Here is a 16,768-nt window from a genome sequence, read left to right as displayed (position 1 = left end):
TAGGGGATCATATCTCTGGGTTAGGCACGCTGCAGTGCAGGAAGGGTCCTAAAGCATAACCCAGTTAAAGGTTCGGTTTTGGAATGAAGCCTTTTTAAGGGAGCCTTGGGTGCCCTGAATCCACACCGGACTCATTTCCACCGTTACTTTGTTCTATGTATTCATACCTGCTTCTTAACTCTTGGATTTGGATCTCGAAGCATTCATTGCCATAAAATTCGTTTTCTCTCCAGCTGGCCTTTCTTCTCCATCAGATCCTCATCTGATCTGGGTTTACCGTTAAAAAGTTCCGTTCGACAACTCTCTCTCTCTCTCTCTCTTCTGTTCTTTCAGTTGTTTGTGATATTTTTGAGTTTGTCCGCTTTCATATTGGTTGGGCTTTAACGTCGACAATATAGAATATTTGTAGGCAAAGAAAATATGGAGAACAAGGGAACGGAAAACGGAGCGTTCAGCTTCGCTAGAAGCGAAAGCATCGGCGGACGTAAGTACGGGCTGGCTAAGATCCAGACGCAGCAGGAGAAGCCCAACGAGGTGTGCCACGACGACAGTGTACCTCCGGTGAGAGCTCAGACGATCGACGAGCTTCATTCTCTACAGAAGAAGAAGTCAGCGCCGACGACTCCGATAAGAGGAACTCATGGAGCTTTTTCAGCCATGTCCGAAGAAGAACGCCATAGACAGCAACTCCAATCCATCAGGTAATGACCGAACGATCTGGTTGACTGATCTAGCTGTTCATTGCTTGGATATCGATCGCATATTTACTCGGCTGCTGGGCATGTGTAGCGCTTCGCTGGCATCGCTGACGAGGGAGACTGGACCAAAGGTGGTGAAAGGGGACCCGGCGAGGACGGCAGAAAGCCCGAGGGTGACGCATGTTGGGCACCACTCTTATGCTCCCTCCTTCGGCATAAGTGACAGCGCGCTCAAGTTCACACACGTCCTCTACAACCTCTCACCCGCTGGTAACTAAATTTATGTGCCCTTATCGTTAGGATTTCTGGGTATTGCTCAGAGCCATTTTAAGCTAATAAAAAAAAATTATGTTAATTGGTCAAATATATTGTGTACAGAACTGTACGAGCAAGCTATCAAGTACGAGAAAGGATCATTTATAACATCAACTGGTGCGTTGGCAACTCTGTCCGGAGCAAAGACAGGTCGGGCGCCGAGAGACAAACGTGTAGTCAGGGATGAAACCACTGAAGATGAGCTTTGGTGGGGAAAGTAAGTGATTCTTTTGTTCTTGTTTTTTTTTCCCAGTTGTTATATATATATATATATATCCTTCTTCCGTAATTTCCGTAATTTCTTGATATTATCTATGGGAAGTTGACAATGGGTTTACATGTTAGGGGCTCACCCAACATCGAGATGGACGAGCATACTTTCCTTGTTAACAGAGAGAGAGCTGTCGATTACTTGAACTCGTTGGATAAGGTATTTCGATCATTCCCTCTTCTCGTGGTCAAAAGTCAGAAACATACAAAATGTCAACTGTTTGCTAAGTCACAGGTGGCCTTCCTCCAAGTCTATTTTGGATACGATTGGATAAAATATACGATTTATTTTAAAATATAATTGTATAAAATATTGCGTGTTCACCATTAATTCCCCTTCTCGACATCTAGTCCGGTGGATACCTATCTAGATCTACTAAATTGATCGAAGGGATACGTGTATACATGTTATTCGGATCAAGGCCACGACTCGAATGGTAAATATTAATAGACTTGCTTTGTGTGTGTGTGTTTGTGTGTTTTTTTTTTCTAATTTAAGATTTTTAAATTCGAGGTCTTTTTCTATGTCATTTTAGTTTATTTGGGTTGATAGCAAAATGAGTAATTGAATTTTCACGTTTTTACATTTTGATGTCTTAGTTTTCTAAAAAATACGTGAACTTCAATTTTTTTTTTTTTTAATATGTATCTATTTTCCGTTAGACAAATTAACGACACCACGTGTCAGTCTCTGATTAATAGACACATGACCTCAAATTTTCAATATCCCGTACGTCAACCAATAAGAGATTGACGTGTGATGTAAGGATGTTACTTGTAAATCACACCGTTAATTCTTTAATTATAAAATTGATAGAGATACTAAATCACAAGTTTCTTAAAGTTCATGTATAAATTTTATAAAAATGAAAAAATGAGTTTTCAAATTGCAACAAGGTGAAAACCTATATTCTAACCTTACAATTAACCCAATTTATTTTCTAAAAAATAAAGCATCGTACTTTGGGTGTGCCATGAAAATTTCTCTACTTCTTTGTGTTTCTAAAAAATTTTCCTTGGTTGTATGTTTACGACAGCGATGGTGTTTTCTATTTGAGAAATGCTTTAAGCATAAAAGATTTTATAAAAATAAAATTATAAATTAACGTAACCACTCCCAGCAGACTTCAATAGGATCTGGCCAGAGGAGATAACCAATTAAGAATATGATTACATGGCTTCAAACTTTAATCAGATTCTAATGTTAATTAAGGATCCTCTAAAATCTCATGATTACCTTCATCATCATGAGCACAAATTTGCGAGGAATAGTGAGGCTGATATGGTAAATTCATGCTTCAGGTATACGTGAATGATCAGTTTTTGAACTGGGATCCAGAACACCGTATCAAAGTCCGAATTGTATCTGCCAGAGCTTACCATTCCTTGTTCATGCACAACATGTAAGTACCAACTAAAAATAATTTCCAGAATCTGTACTGAAACATGGATGCTATATTAAGCTGGAGGTGGAATGGTCGAGACAGAGTACATATACATATTATAAAACCTGTGCATGACAGGTGTATAAGGCCAACTCCTGAAGAGCTGGAGGATTTCGGTACTCCGGACTTCACGATATACAACGCAGGGCAGTTCCCATGCAATCGTTACACTCACCACATGACTTCTTCCACCAGCATAGACCTCAATCTTGCTAGGAGGGAAATGGTCATCCTTGGCACTCAGTATGCTGGGGAAATGAAGAAGGGTCTATTCAGTGTAACGCACTATCTCATGCCTAGGCGTCAGATCCTCTCCCTTCACTCTGGTTGTAATGTGGGCAAAGATGGTGATGTTGCCCTTTTCTTTGGATTATCAGGTCATGATCGGTACCATAATGTGATTTAAGATTATAGTCGTGACCATGCCATTGATGTTAACCTAATCTGGATTTGTGACTGTCTTAGGTACTGGGAAGACAACTCTATCCACGGATCATAACAGGTTTTTAATCGGAGATGATGAGCACTGCTGGAGTGACAATGGTGTGTCAAACATTGAAGGTGGTTGCTACGCAAAGTGCATTGATTTGTCGAGGGAAAAGGAGCCTGATATTTGGAATGCTATCAAGTTTGGGACCGGTAACATTCTGGCCTTTTATTTATATTTAAATTTATACTTTATTTTGGGATTTTTCTTTAAAAATTATTTTGAAAAGTTTAAAGCTATATTCTAAAATGAGTGGTAATTTGCCAAATCTTAAGAGAATCACGTCAAGTAGTTCTATTATTGCTCGTCTTTGGCAGTGGTGGAGAATGTCGTGTTCGATGAGCATACTCGGGAAGTGGACTACTCAGACAAGTCTGTTACAGGTAAAGATTGCATGTATTTGAATAAGCTGATCAATGTTTGGAACCTGCCAATAAAGAGACTGACATGAATTATGTTTCCGGTCTCTCTTATTTTTTCTACTTGTATGGTAATTTTGTACAACATAATCTGATATAGAAAAAGGTCGAGGGGTGCAACCTGGTCTTCCAATTAGATAACATAGTTTTGCCATGCAATCACAACAGTCGTGAATCTCATCGGTTGATTAGCACATATATATCAAGAAGGGCTATTACTAACATTATGAATATAGATATATATTCATTAAGTCTTCAGATAGTAACAAGGATGTGCAAGGATCTACATACATTCTACCAGTTAGAGCAGGTCAAGATTAACCTGATACTGGATGCTTACTGAAAGGGGAATTGCACTAAGAAAAGGGAGAATCTTCATGGACTGGCTTGGCTTCCAACGACAAGAAAAACCAATAATATCCATATCCCATTAATTGGAATGTAGAATTTGACTACTAATGTGATAAAGATACAAACTCATTCATGCTGATTCGACTTATATATGCTTTGTTTCAGAGAACACTCGGGCAGCATATCCAATAGAATACATCCCCAATGCTAAATTACCGTGTGTTGGACCCCATCCAAAGAATGTCATCCTTCTAGCCTGTGATGCCTTTGGTGTGCTCCCACCTGTGAGCAAGCTGAGCTTGGCTCAGACCATGTACCATTTTATTAGCGGCTACACTGCTCTGGTACTAAATAAACCTGCTGTTTTCTTTCAAACATTCTCGAGAAAATGTTTTTAGTATACTTTTATATGGAGATATTCATGATTTTATTTATCAAACTTTGCATGTGAACATAGGTGGCTGGGACAGAGGATGGTATCAAGGAGCCACAGGCTACATTCTCAGCCTGCTTTGGTGCAGCATTTATAATGCTGCATCCCACAAAGTACGCAGCAATGCTGGCTGAAAAGATGCAAAAGCATGGGGCTACAGGATGGCTAGTTAACACAGGCTGGTCAGGTGGGAGGTATGATACACTATCTAGTGATAAACCAACACTTATTTGTAAAAGCTAAATGATAGTAAACATTCTATTAAGATGCATTTTGTTTTCTTTTTTGGATAACTAGTAATGCTTTGTCTTATGGATGCATCTGATTTATTAAGTACATATGGATATCTACTTTTTCTGCAGCTATGGATCGGGTAACCGAATGAAGTTAGCTTATACCAGGAAGATCATTGATGCCATTCACTCAGGGACCCTTTTGACAACAAGTTACACCAAGACTGAAGTATTTGGACTCGATATCCCCACTGAAATTGAGGGCGTGCCTTCAGAAATCCTAAATCCAATAAACACAGTTAGTTCTCTTAAATTTCCTTTAATTATGATGCTGCTGATATTTCTGGGCATGCACTTGATTTGTTTTAATGGGGCACATGATTCTCTTGAATTGCAGTGGCAAGATAAGAAGGCCTACAAAGACACATTATTAAAGCTAGGAGGTCTGTTCAAGAAGAATTTTGAGGGATTTTTGCACTACAAGATTGGAAAGGACAACAATCTGACTGAGGAGATCCTTGCAGCTGGTCCTATATTCTGAATGGAAATCTGTGACTGATGGAGCAAAGGTGAAGTTGAGGGCAACAAGAGAATGCATATTCCACTGTTACTGTGCAGAGTTTTATGTAATCTTTTGTCCTGATATACTTTCATATAATCTTATCTTTCTTTATTCTCTTTAGCAAAAACAAAAGGAAGAGGTGCTTTATTGTGTGAAATTTATCCATATCAATGTAATGTGAGTCGATATAAAAAAAAAATGTAATGCAAGTCGAGTGGGAAAAGGGGTCATGTATATGAAATTGAAGCTCGATTCAAAATATGTTTATTTGCCAAAATAATTTGGAATAATTACGCAGGCAGTCAGCGCTCTTGGAAACTTATCCTCCATTTTTTAATTGCACAAACAACAACTATGCAAAAAAAACTATTGGTGTTCTGGTTTTTTTTTAAATTATAACGAGTCTCACTATATTTAGTGTGCTAACACACAAGTTTATTTGTAACAAAACTCAATACACTAACAATATTTTTAGTTGCTCAAATTCTTTTAAAAAAATATCAATATTATGACGAAGAATAATGTTAAATATAGTTTGTGAATATGTAAATCATGTGCCCTTTTTAAAAAAAAGTGAGTTTCACTATTAAAAATTAATTTTTTTTTTTTTGACGTGAATCTTAGATTTAGCCAATTTTTTCATAGAAAGTATACAGAACTTGCACGCTAACTAAGATTATAAATATCATTTATTTACTGTAAAATTCCTTTTAAGGCCAACCAAAACCATTAATTTGGTGTATTAGGGTGGGCTTTCAGTTTCAGGTTACCGTTGCCCAGCAAAATTGATGCTCAAGTCTTGACTGCCCAACTTTTGTACCTTTTCCGACAATCCATCAATGATCTACGTGACGGAGAATGCTAGAATGGGAGAACTTTGTCTGTTTGTCGTCTAACCAAGTCTAAACTCTACAGTCTCGGCTTTTGGATTCTGATGCTTCAACCTATTGACTCCCCCAGTCTCTCTCTCTCTCTCTCTCTCTCTCTGTGATACAAGGATTCTGATCTTCGGCGCCCACCATCCCACGGAAGCACCTCAACACCTTCGCCGTCGCGTTTATGTTGGGCTTCACGTTCTTCCTCTTCTTTCCCGGCATCCTCGAATTTCCTTCTATATCGAACTCCATCCAACTCATCACCCAAACAGTTTCGTCGGAGACAAGACCCGGACCGGACCCATTTACCGATTCGATCAGTGTCTTTCGGAAGTGGGACTCTCAGGTGGGTTGTGTCCGATTCAGGGAGAAGCACAAAGCATTGCTCCCAATTCATTCAAATGGGTCCTCTGCTTTGCACGATTATGAATTTAAATGTGGTGAGCTGAAAATGGAGCATGTCAGTGTTTTGGTGAAAGAGTGGACGTGGATTCCTGACAATTTGGCCAAGCTATACTCATGCGGCTGCGGCTTGTTCGAGACCGTTACTCCCCCGCGTCAAGTAATATATATTTTCGAGAAATGATATACACTATATTATCATCTTATTTATATTTTATTATAAATAATGTGACGTATTTATCACCATTTAATTATAAAAAAATATATAATAAATAATATGATAAATGTGTTATATCTTACTTAATGAGATGCAAATATAATAGTAATATAATGTATAGAATTTGTCTCATCTTTTCAGCAAAACTATTTGTTTTGGGAATTTCAATGGGACAAGGTTTTTTTTTTTTCTTGTTATAATTTTTTGTTTGAATTGAGTCAAACAAAGTACTATTTGATTCCTTTGTGCTTTCTGATAATCGTCAAGTTGATTCCTTTGTATCATTTTCATTTGACGTAATGATTGTAGTTCTTGATCTTATGATTTGTAAATGTCTTTCAAACAAGGATGTTATCTGTTTTTGTGCTTAAATACTTGCGGTTGTTTCCTGGTATATTCTTCTCTTCCTAATTCCTCTCTGTTTTGGCACAACTCCATGTTGGCCTGCATCATTGTAAACCTCCTTCTACGTTTGTCAGAGACTCTTTGGAGATCCACTTCGTGTATACATGGATCTTGAGGCTGGTAGAAAGCGGTCAGGAGTTGAAGATATATTTATAAGTTATCATGCCAATGATGATGTTCAATCTACCTATGCCGGTGGGCCCTTTCGTAATAGTCGAAATTATCAGGTGTCTTCATTGAAGAACAGCTTTTAAGTATACGACACTTCAGTAATTTTGTCCTTGCATCTCTATTCCTTCCATAAAATGTTGTGGAGGTAAAAAAAAAACTTTAATATGAGGCCTTTTCATTTCAAGGATACGCTTGTGTATTGGTCTTCGTCACGTTGTCTTCCTCAAAGAAATCAGCTGGCCAAGCAGCTACTCAGCCTGGTGCCTCACCATTCATTTGGCAAGTGCTTGAACAATGTTGGTGGCTCGGACGTGGCCTGATATTTCTACCCCGAATGTGCCTACGATGGCAGCGCCTCCCCGAAATGGTGGGACCATTTAGATTGTGCCATGTCACACTACAAGTTTGTTCTTGCCATTGAAAACATCAGGACAGAGAGCTACGTGACAGAGAAGCTATTTTATGCACTGGGCTCTGGTGCGGTGCCAATCTACTTCAGTGCACCCAATGTTTGGGACTTTGTCCCTCCACATTCGATAATAGATGGCTCTAAATTCAGCTCCTTGGAGGGATTGGCTTCTCACGTAAAGACCCTTGCTAATGACCCAGTTGCCTATTCAGAGTACGATGCTTGGAGAAGATGTGGTGTGCTAGGTAGCTATGGAAAGACCCGTGCATTGAGCCTGGACACATTGCCATGCCGATTGTGTGAGACTGTGAGCAGAAGAGTTGGGAGAAATGTAACAGGATAAGAATGCCGATTCTTGTGCCATTTACATTCAAGCGGTACTCTTTTGATTTTTGGTCAAGTAAAAGCTTGGGCAATGCGATGAAAATTTTCAAAGTTGCAATAGACACAGTCAATTCAAATTGAATTCCTAGAAGAAAATGAATGCTCTAATCCAATGAAAAGTACTAAGAAAGTACTTTTTTTTTTATTAGTGGAAGAGAAGACTTGACTTTTGATGAGAATAATGATTAGTCTCAAATAAACAAACCACATACAAGCATAAAAAAATGGATCCTACTAGCAAAGAATAGTTTCTGACATGGTTGGTTACTCTGAGGGCACAGCTTACCGTGAGACTATATATGCTGTAAAAAAAAAAAAAAAAAAAAAAAAAACATTTCATCTATGTTATCTGATATGGTTGGTTTTCACATCATCTCAGCCTGCCAAGAAATTAATTATTCCCTTCCTTCTTACCATCTCTAATTTTGCTGATGAAATTGAAAAATGGGCAAGGCTAAGAAACTCCAATGAGACTAAAGGAAACGGACTCATCTTCTAATCTCGTCTATTTCTTCTGTAGGCCTTGTTCCTCCTCGTCTGCAAGGCTTTTCTTCTTCTCCCACGAAAACCATAGGCTCTCCCGCTAGCAAGTAATGCAGAGAATTGAGAAATGAGAGGGATAGAAGCAGTACAGACGTTGAAGGGAAAACAGCGTATATATGTATGTATTCTTAACCTCAGGATACGGGGCCTCCCATGCAGACGGCTGTGGCTGCAGTCATTCACATTAATGAGCCTTGATACGGTGCGTTGAGTGGATGATATGTAATTTGATAAAGAACGGGACGAACTTCTGGTTCGTTTTATCCTGACTTCATGCTATATGTACTTAAATAGCGTGAAGCAAGTAATTTTACTCGCAATTCTTTTAACCATTATTATTTAATTATTCTTTATAATTAAAATAATGATGTATAAGTGAGATAATCATCATTATTTTCAATTATTTGATATCACAAAGCAAATAATATAGAAAATTAATGAATAATATTTTTCATATTATTAAAATTAATGTTTTTAATTAATAACCTGATTATTTTTATCAAACATATGCTAGTGCTGCTATTCTCTTTCAATTTGTCCACTTGGTATTCCCTAGTATAAATTGCATTTTTTCTAGTATTTTTAAATATTTTTACAAATTAAATAAAATACCAATATATTAATAGTTATTTCCTTAATCAATAAGTAATTTTTTTTAAAAAAATTAAATACATAAATGATCAAAATGAGACCGAATACTAGCATTATTATAATCTAAACTCAAATAAAATTACTCGAATAACTATCCATATAGAGCAGTGTCATTAGATTATACATTTGCATATATAAAATCATATTTGCATAATATGGTCTTAAATTCCTCTACATTAAATTATGCATCTCCATATTTTTATATAGTTATGAACAATTTCTATATAAATTTAGAAATCTACTATTTACACTTCAAATATTATTTTACTAATTATTTTTCTTTCCTCCCACTCTCTCTCTCTCACAACGCTTTCCTCTTCTCCCTCTTTCAACAACACAACAAACTTTCACATTCACATTCATTTTATTATTATAATATATTATTTTTTTTATCATTTTATTATATTTTTATTATAATATATAAAAAAATTATATATTATAATAAATATATAATTATTATTACATTTGTATTATTAATATCAAATGTACGTAATGGATGCTAACTGTAAAATATATTAAAAAAAAACTAATTGTAGAATTAAAAAACTAATTTTAGGAAAAAAATTAATAATAATAAAAATTATTATTATTTATGATGTGAAAAGTTCTCTTAAATGGCAAAGCCAATCTCTAAAAATAGTGTTTAGTGTTTTTACATGTATGCATAAACCAATGCTAATGGTATTAGAGAGTTTCGCAGAAGTTCAAAAATTGGGAAGGACTGACTACTGAGAAGTCCGCATACAAATTCATGTTAAAAGCAGAGGGGCACATGATTGCATAACGGAGGTACAAGACTCGCAGCTCAACAACTTAACGAGAAACGAACAGAGAAACACAAACCAGATTCTTCGGATCATCGTCTTCGTAATATAGGATGACGAATCGTGTTTTAATGATGCTGTTGTGTTTTTTGATGTTGATGATACCGATATCTTCTGTCGGGGGCGAGCAGTTGTTGACGGCGAATGGGAAGGTATTGGAACTTGATGAATCGAACTTCGATTCCGCCATCTCTACCTTCGACTTCATCCTCGTTGACTTCTACGCCCCTTGGTGTGGCCACTGCAAGCGTCTCTCTCCCCAGGTCCTTCTCTCTCGCTCTCTCTCTACTGATTTCACTTTTGAAACATTGATTCAATAAATGATTGTTTGCGTTTTCGATCTTGTCTTCTCTTTAATTCATCGATGGTAATTATAGATCTGTGATTTCGTATTAACACTAATCTTTTTTGGGCTTGAGGATAAAGTTTGTCGCTTAATCAGACTCGGATTCGGTTCGAATTCCCGCCTAAGAACTTGACTTCAATTGATAATACATCTACTGAAGAAACTGATCTGTAACAGTAAGGAAAATATTACTTCGTACCGTCGAAAGTATAAGTCTTGCCTTAATTTTGTTCTCTCTAAACTATGACAACATACTAGCCAAAACCATTGTCTGGGTTATAACTTATACTCATCAGGGTATTTTTGGTTAAGCTTAAAATTTTATTTTTTGCCTTTTCCAACTCTCTGGAGATTGAATTCTGCGGAGTGTGCATCTTGTCTTATTTTACGAGGATATTTTTTATTTTGTAGGATTTTGGAGAATACGGTCCAATGCTTGTGAAAAAATTGGCCTTTTTTTGTATGCTTGTTGAGAAACTCACTCACTCCATGGGACTTGAATTCTGCTGGAGTGTGCATCTTGCCTTATTTTATGAGGATATTTTTTATTCTGTAAGATGTTGGAGAATATGGTCCAATGCTTGTGAAAAAAAATGGGCCTTTTGTTGTATGATTGTTGAGAAACTCGCTCAACCCATGGGACTTGAACTCTCACCCATAATCTCATCCTTCTTATCAGCGTTGGGCTGGAGGTGTGAGCCGTTGTCTTAAAAAAATATTCTGTGATTTACGCTGATAATCCTGTCAAAAGTCTATCATAATGCTGTTAAAAGTTGATCATATATTTAGACCCTAGACTTAGAATGGATTGTTGGAATTTCTTTCAATATTTGTTTTCATTTGAATCTTCGACCTTTTGTTAATCACAGCCGGTATTTTAATTTGTAACACTAACAACTTTAATGTTTGCATTGCAGTTGGATGAAGCTGCCCCCATACTTGCCAGCTTGAAAGAGCCCATTGTCATAGCAAAAGTAAATGCTGATAAATATACCCGCTTGGCTAAAAAACATGACATTGAGTATGCTTCCAGGGACTTCATCCCCATCCCCTTTGATGTTAATCATACTTGCCTTTTTTTTCTAGTTGTTTGAGATAGGGGTTTCCTTTGCAGTTGACTTAAACTAGAACATTAGGAAACTGCTCCAGGACACCATATTGATGCTTACGGTGTGATGGTAGTCCAATTTTGCACAGAATATGTTTCATAACCCATTTTCCTAAGAACATTATTTTCAGTTAGCAAATATAGCTAATGGTTCTTATGTAATTGCTAACTCTTGAATTTCTATGATGCAGTGCATATCCCACCCTCAAGATCTTTATGCATGGTGTCCCTGTAGAATATAATGGACCGAGGAAAGCAGATTTGCTTGTTCGTTATCTGAAAAAATTTGTTACTTCTGATGTTTCAGTTCTTGATTCAGACTCTGCCATCAGTGATTTTGTTGAAGCAGCTGGCGCTTTCTTTCCTATATATATAGGGTTTGGCATGAAAGAGTCGATGATATCAAATTTAGCTGTAAAATACAAGAAAAAGGCATGGTTTTCTGTGGCAAAGGATTTCTCTGAGGACATCATGGTATCATATGATTTCGACAAGGTTCCTGCTTTAGTATCCCTTCATCCAGTTTACAATGAGCGGAACATTTTTTACGGCCCCTTTGAAGGTAAGTTTTTATTGTGTTTAGCTAGTCCAGTTTGCTGCGAAAGTTGTATTGAATCTATGTTGATTACCTCAGACAAAATGTCTAATTCTTAAAAGTGAAAGATATTTTAGTCCTTTTCAGTTTCCTTCATGCTTATGCACATTGATCCTGGCGCCTCTCAGAACTTTTTTCTGTGAGAGTTTGCTTTCTATTCAGGCTTCTGTTGTCCCTATAGAGCATTACATCTGCGAAAAACAGTCGTGGCCTGGTTAGATAAAATTTTATTACTTATCAAAAAGGTGGCTGAGAGGTGGACACCTAACCCCATTGAAATATACGACTCAGCACTGAAGGGGAATGGAACCCTTATCTCCCTCCATCCTTAATTCTTATGGGGATATATACCATTTGATCCAAAGACCATTGGCTTCTTAAGCCATTTCTTCAGAAAATATCCTACTTAGACCTCAGTTTTGGATCTAAAGCTACCCATAAAAAGGAAAAAATAAAGGTTCTGGGTCTAAAGCTAACTATGCAGAGAACACTACGGCCTTGTTTTTGTAACAAGTATTCTTATATATTTCTTTTCCAAATATCACTAAAATACAAAACACTTTTCAATTTTAAATTTTCAACTTTTTAATCCTATTATTACCTAATCATTACAACTTTCCCAAACTTCCAAACAAAACACAAAAAACAGTACGACTTTTCAAATTTCAAAACGAAGCTAATATTAAAAAATTATAGTCAAACAATATTATAACTTTATAATATTTTTATTCAATTATTTCTTTCTTCTTTTCAAAACCCGATAGAACATATTAACTCAAACTATTTACAGATATTCTGAGATGTTCTAATCATTACAACTTTGTCCTACATGCTTGAAAGGAAGCAACAGATTGTTCTGGTTTTCCTGATTCTTTTGATTTTTAGATTCACAGAGCTTCAGGTGTTAGCCTGATCTGATATATGTTGAATTTCTCTTGTTCTCAATCCATGCACAAGGGTGGTTCACCTTCTATTTTCTATTTCAGTACACTTTACTTTTTAGAGAGCACCAAATGCTTGGAAGATAAAAGTATTGAGTACACTAAATGCTTGGAAGGAAGCAACAGATTGTTTTGATTTTTCCAAATTTCTGGATTTTTAACCTCAGGTGTTATGGATCTGATTTTTGTTGTGTTGCTCTTGTATTCAATCCATGTGTGAGGGTGGCGTACCTTCATTGCTGTTCTAGTACACATTACTTGTTAGAGGTTAAGATCCTTCTTGGAATACAAGGGAAGAGAACCGTTTGTGTGTGCTTATCTTTTGTGGGCAGATTGGTACAATTAATCTATTAGAGCCATTGTTTACATTCATTTTACCTGTTAGTCATAAGGATGCATATCGATAAATAGTATCTGTCTACAGACACAATGGTAGATTAAGGCCCCGTTTGGATGTTGAGATGAAATGAGATGAGATGGTTTGTGAATGGTAGTGAAATGGTTTGAATTAAAATGTTTTATGGGGTTTTGGGAAAGGGGAGAGAAAAAGTTGAATAAAAATAGTACAAAGTTAAAATATTGTTAGAATATAATTTTTTAATATTATTTTTGTTTTGGGATTTGACAAAGTTAAATTGTTTTTTGTGTTTTGTTTGGAAGTTTGGGAAAGTTGTGAGAATCAACATCCAAACCAGATCTAAGTTTCAGGGATTCTAGCATTCTTTAAAACATAATGCTATCTGAAGCAGAAATAGATTGTCAGTATCAAGGGACATTACTAACTTCATGGGACTACTTGGAGTGAAGTATATTTTAGCTATCTGAGCACCTAAAGAGATTTGAAGTAATCCTCAGTTTCTGTCCTTCTGGTTTTCTGTAATTGTTACTTCTCCACTGCATAGTTGGCATCCACCTCTGAAATTAACCTGAATGCTAATGTGTACGATTTATTCTAGTACCAACGGCTATGCATTTTCACCTTACCCTTGGTTGCCATAAAGAATCAATAATTAGCTTGCTCGTTGGGATCTTGTTACTCTTGAAAGGATATGTGTTCGTTTTGTGCCAGCCAAAATCATAGTCTGACATACACTCTGATTTTTGTTAGGTTTTGAATTTAAGTTAACAGCTACAAATGATCTAATTATCTAAGTAGAACCAGACCATGCAGATTTTCTTTGGGTTAGCTTGTTATAAGCTTTTTCAAGTTAATTCCAGGCATGATCATGGCAGATTGAGCCAAGAACATAATAAATGAACTGAACTTGATGCCCCTGGCTTGGCTCAAGGATATCAGTTATGTTTTTACATGATAAATGCCATCCTAGCTCAAGGGTTGACATTTAGATTTCTGTAAGGCCTTCAATTTGAACATTAATCTGATTAATCAAGCAACCATGAGCAACCAAATGTTCAGTGGATGTTTCTTGTTGTACATTATGAAAACTCCATATTCCCTTTTCTTTTATGGATCTCTTCTGCATTTCATCAAATTATAATGCTTAAATGCTTCAGTATTCATTCATCATCTGTATGCCTATCATTGGCCTTAAAAAGAAAATGCTCTTTATTATACCTTCCTGTTTTCATTTTGCAGAGGAATTTTTGGAGGAATTTATTAAACAAAACTTGTTCCCTTTGGCCATACCAATAAACCCGGACACATTAAAGTCCCTGGAAGAAGATAGGAGGAAAATTGTCCTGACAATTGTGGAGGATGAGACAGAGGAGAAGTCAAAGAAAATTATAGAGTTATTGAAGGCTGCTGCATCTGCAAATCGTGACTTAGTATTTGGTTATGTTGGTGTCAAACAGTATGAGGACTTCACTGACACATTTGGGGTTAACAAAAAGACAGTGCTACCAAAAATGGTGGTTTGGGATGGAGATGAAGAGTACTTATCAGTAAGTTTTAATTTTTCTGGAAAATTTTTGATAAGTTTTAGCTTGCAGACAATATTTGGTCACATCTGTTGACATATTTCACATTTTATCTTAGGTGTCAAATGTGTAACATGACATAAGTTCGAGTGAATAATAGCTAAGGGAATGCATTTTGGTTTTACGTTGTGTACACAATAAGCTAAATCCTTTTAATGCCCATACTGTAGAATTTTTCATAATATACATATCTATATGACATCATTTGGGTGTTTCTGAATACTCGCTTTCTTGTCCTGACTTTTTTAACACCAGATGTTCCTTTTTTCTATAAGGTTTTCGGTTCTGAAACGATGTATGAGGAGGATCAGGCAACTCAAATCTCAAGATTCATTATAGGATATAGGGAAGGAAGAACATTGAAGGAAAGAATCCGCGGTCCATCACTTCTTGGTTATATCAATTCATTAGTTGGAATCAACACTGTGTACATGCTTGTTTTTGTGGTTGTGGTCGTGATGCTCATCCAAACCATCAAAGGAGAGGAACCTCTCAGGGTTGGTACTGGAGACCAAGTTGATCATGCTAGGAGTTCAGTGTCTGAGGCTGAAAGTAGAGAATATGGACCTGGAGACAAGGTAGATTAAAGTTGGGCATTTTGATGGACGTCTAACTGAAAATTTAGTCGAGGATGTGCTTTTAAACAAATCAACAATATGAACAGAAATATCAGAGCACGTTGAAGTTATATGTTGCACTTCAATGCTTTTGTAGAGAAATCTTATTTATGCGCACACTTTGGTCAGTTCATTTTGCAGACTTCTCATTTAGCAATGTAACCGTTAGTTACCGCATTAATTTTTAGTGTCAAATAGTAAAGTAGTACCTGAGTTTTACATTGTTATCAAAATATCCCCTAGATTTTTACTTTTATCCAAGAAAAAAGCTACTGTGCCCACTAATTTTGACCGCTCTATATGACCGCTTTGTAACTTTTATTTTTTTATTTAATAATTAAGGAAGTAATTTTAAGTGTATTGATGTATTTTTTTTTATTTTTTAAAAATATTTAAATATATTAAAAAATATAAGAAAAGAAAAATAAAATTGTAAAGTGCGTCACATGGATGGGCGCAGAGTAGCCCTCTCCTTTATCTAATTACTCCCTGGATATTCAGGGTGATTTTTGATAAGCTCATTTCATTTATCGTCTATTGTGTAAACTAATTAAATAATACCATTAAAAAAAACTAATTAAATAATAGTCAATGTGTCGTCCCAAGGTCGCATAATACTTGACCCAATAAATACGTGCTAATATATACAAAATAAATGGGTAAAAAATCTTCACGTCACCTTTATTGAAGAAATAAGAAAAGACACAAAATGACAAAATTGGAGGGACTAGCCAACCAAAGAGGGATGGACAGCGAGCAACCTGTTCGTGGGGTTTGCTCGCCAACCATCCATGGGGTGGCAAACTACCCGGTGAGTTGCAGGCCATCCCCTCATGAGATGGCTGGCCGCCCTCCTAGAGAGGTGGTGCAAAGGGGGAGAATTTCCCCTCCAACCGTCCTTATTTTGTTTTATTATTATTTTTTTTTTTTTGGCGTTTTAAATTTTTTTTTTTAATCGTTTGCATGTGGAGTTTAAACACTTTTTGTCATTTTGAGAAAGGAGATTCTATATGAAAATCTTACACTATTTATCTCTACATAATCAAACATGTGATTTGTTATTGTTATTATTTTATCTTAATAATGCTTAAATTTGTGTATTTACATAAAAAGATAAAAATGAAAA

The 16,768-nt window shown here is 36.2% G+C and overlaps 3 protein-coding genes across 4 annotated transcripts; all 3 read left to right on the top strand.

The window, feature by feature from the left end:
- Window positions 1-5,535, top strand: LOC122317232 (phosphoenolpyruvate carboxykinase (ATP) 1-like). Of its 2 annotated transcripts, XM_043134207.1 has the most exons (13): window positions 3-286; window positions 399-701; window positions 790-968; window positions 1,077-1,230; window positions 1,359-1,443; window positions 2,586-2,686; window positions 2,807-3,105; window positions 3,194-3,367; window positions 3,533-3,598; window positions 4,151-4,329; window positions 4,443-4,612; window positions 4,781-4,949; window positions 5,049-5,535. In XM_043134207.1, the coding sequence occupies exons 2-13, from the start codon at window positions 421-423 to the stop codon at window positions 5,190-5,192; spliced, it is 2,001 nt and encodes a 666-aa protein (XP_042990141.1). In that variant the 5' UTR covers window positions 3-286; window positions 399-420; the 3' UTR covers window positions 5,193-5,535. The 2 variants fall into 2 exon arrangements, with proteins under 2 accessions (XP_042990140.1, XP_042990141.1); XM_043134206.1 differs by having other exon boundaries at window positions 1-286; window positions 4,781-5,535.
- Window positions 5,536-6,218: 683 nt separating this feature from the next.
- Window positions 6,219-8,099, top strand: LOC122316368 (alpha-(1,4)-fucosyltransferase; the record flags this gene model as incomplete). Its single annotated transcript, XM_043132894.1, is given in 3 exon segments — window positions 6,219-6,650; window positions 7,187-7,366; window positions 7,469-8,099. Coding segments are annotated over 3 exon segments (1,179 nt in total), but the record flags the coding sequence as incomplete, so codon positions are not given.
- Window positions 8,100-9,941: 1,842 nt separating this feature from the next.
- LOC122316732 (protein disulfide-isomerase 5-2-like) lies at window positions 9,942-15,869 on the top strand. Its single transcript, XM_043133476.1, has 5 exons — window positions 9,942-10,357; window positions 11,358-11,461; window positions 11,740-12,110; window positions 14,682-14,989; window positions 15,301-15,869. Exons 1-5 carry the CDS (start codon window positions 10,148-10,150, stop codon window positions 15,610-15,612), a joined length of 1,305 nt encoding a protein of 434 aa, XP_042989410.1. The 5' UTR covers window positions 9,942-10,147; the 3' UTR covers window positions 15,613-15,869.
- The last annotated feature ends 899 nt before the right edge of the window (window positions 15,870-16,768 follow it).

This window comes from Carya illinoinensis, chromosome 7 (assembly GCF_018687715.1).
Source record: "Carya illinoinensis cultivar Pawnee chromosome 7, C.illinoinensisPawnee_v1, whole genome shotgun sequence".
Taxonomy (NCBI): Eukaryota; Viridiplantae; Streptophyta; class Magnoliopsida; order Fagales; family Juglandaceae; genus Carya; species Carya illinoinensis.
The sequence above is the reverse complement of the archived record's forward strand: the minus strand, read 5'-3'. Positions and strand labels throughout refer to the sequence as shown.

What these genes read in the sequence shown, in the direction of transcription:
- LOC122317232 (XM_043134206.1), top strand. Translation starts at nt 421, where the DNA reads ATGGAGAACAAGGGAACGGAAAACGGAGCGTTCAGCTTCGCTAGAAGC. An exon ending in CTACAACCTCTCACCCGCTG is followed by an intron (nt 969 to 1,076) that starts GTAACTAAATTT and finishes TATTGTGTACAG; the next exon opens with AACTGTACGAGCAAGCTATC. An exon ending in GATGAGCTTTGGTGGGGAAA is followed by an intron (nt 1,231 to 1,358) that starts GTAAGTGATTCT and finishes TTTACATGTTAG; the next exon opens with GGGCTCACCCAACATCGAGA.
- LOC122316732 (XM_043133476.1), top strand. Translation starts at nt 10,148, where the DNA reads ATGACGAATCGTGTTTTAATGATGCTGTTGTGTTTTTTGATGTTGATG. An exon ending in GCAAGCGTCTCTCTCCCCAG is followed by an intron (nt 10,358 to 11,357) that starts GTCCTTCTCTCT and finishes TTTGCATTGCAG; the next exon opens with TTGGATGAAGCTGCCCCCAT. An exon ending in TTTTTACGGCCCCTTTGAAG is followed by an intron (nt 12,111 to 14,681) that starts GTAAGTTTTTAT and finishes TTCATTTTGCAG; the next exon opens with AGGAATTTTTGGAGGAATTT.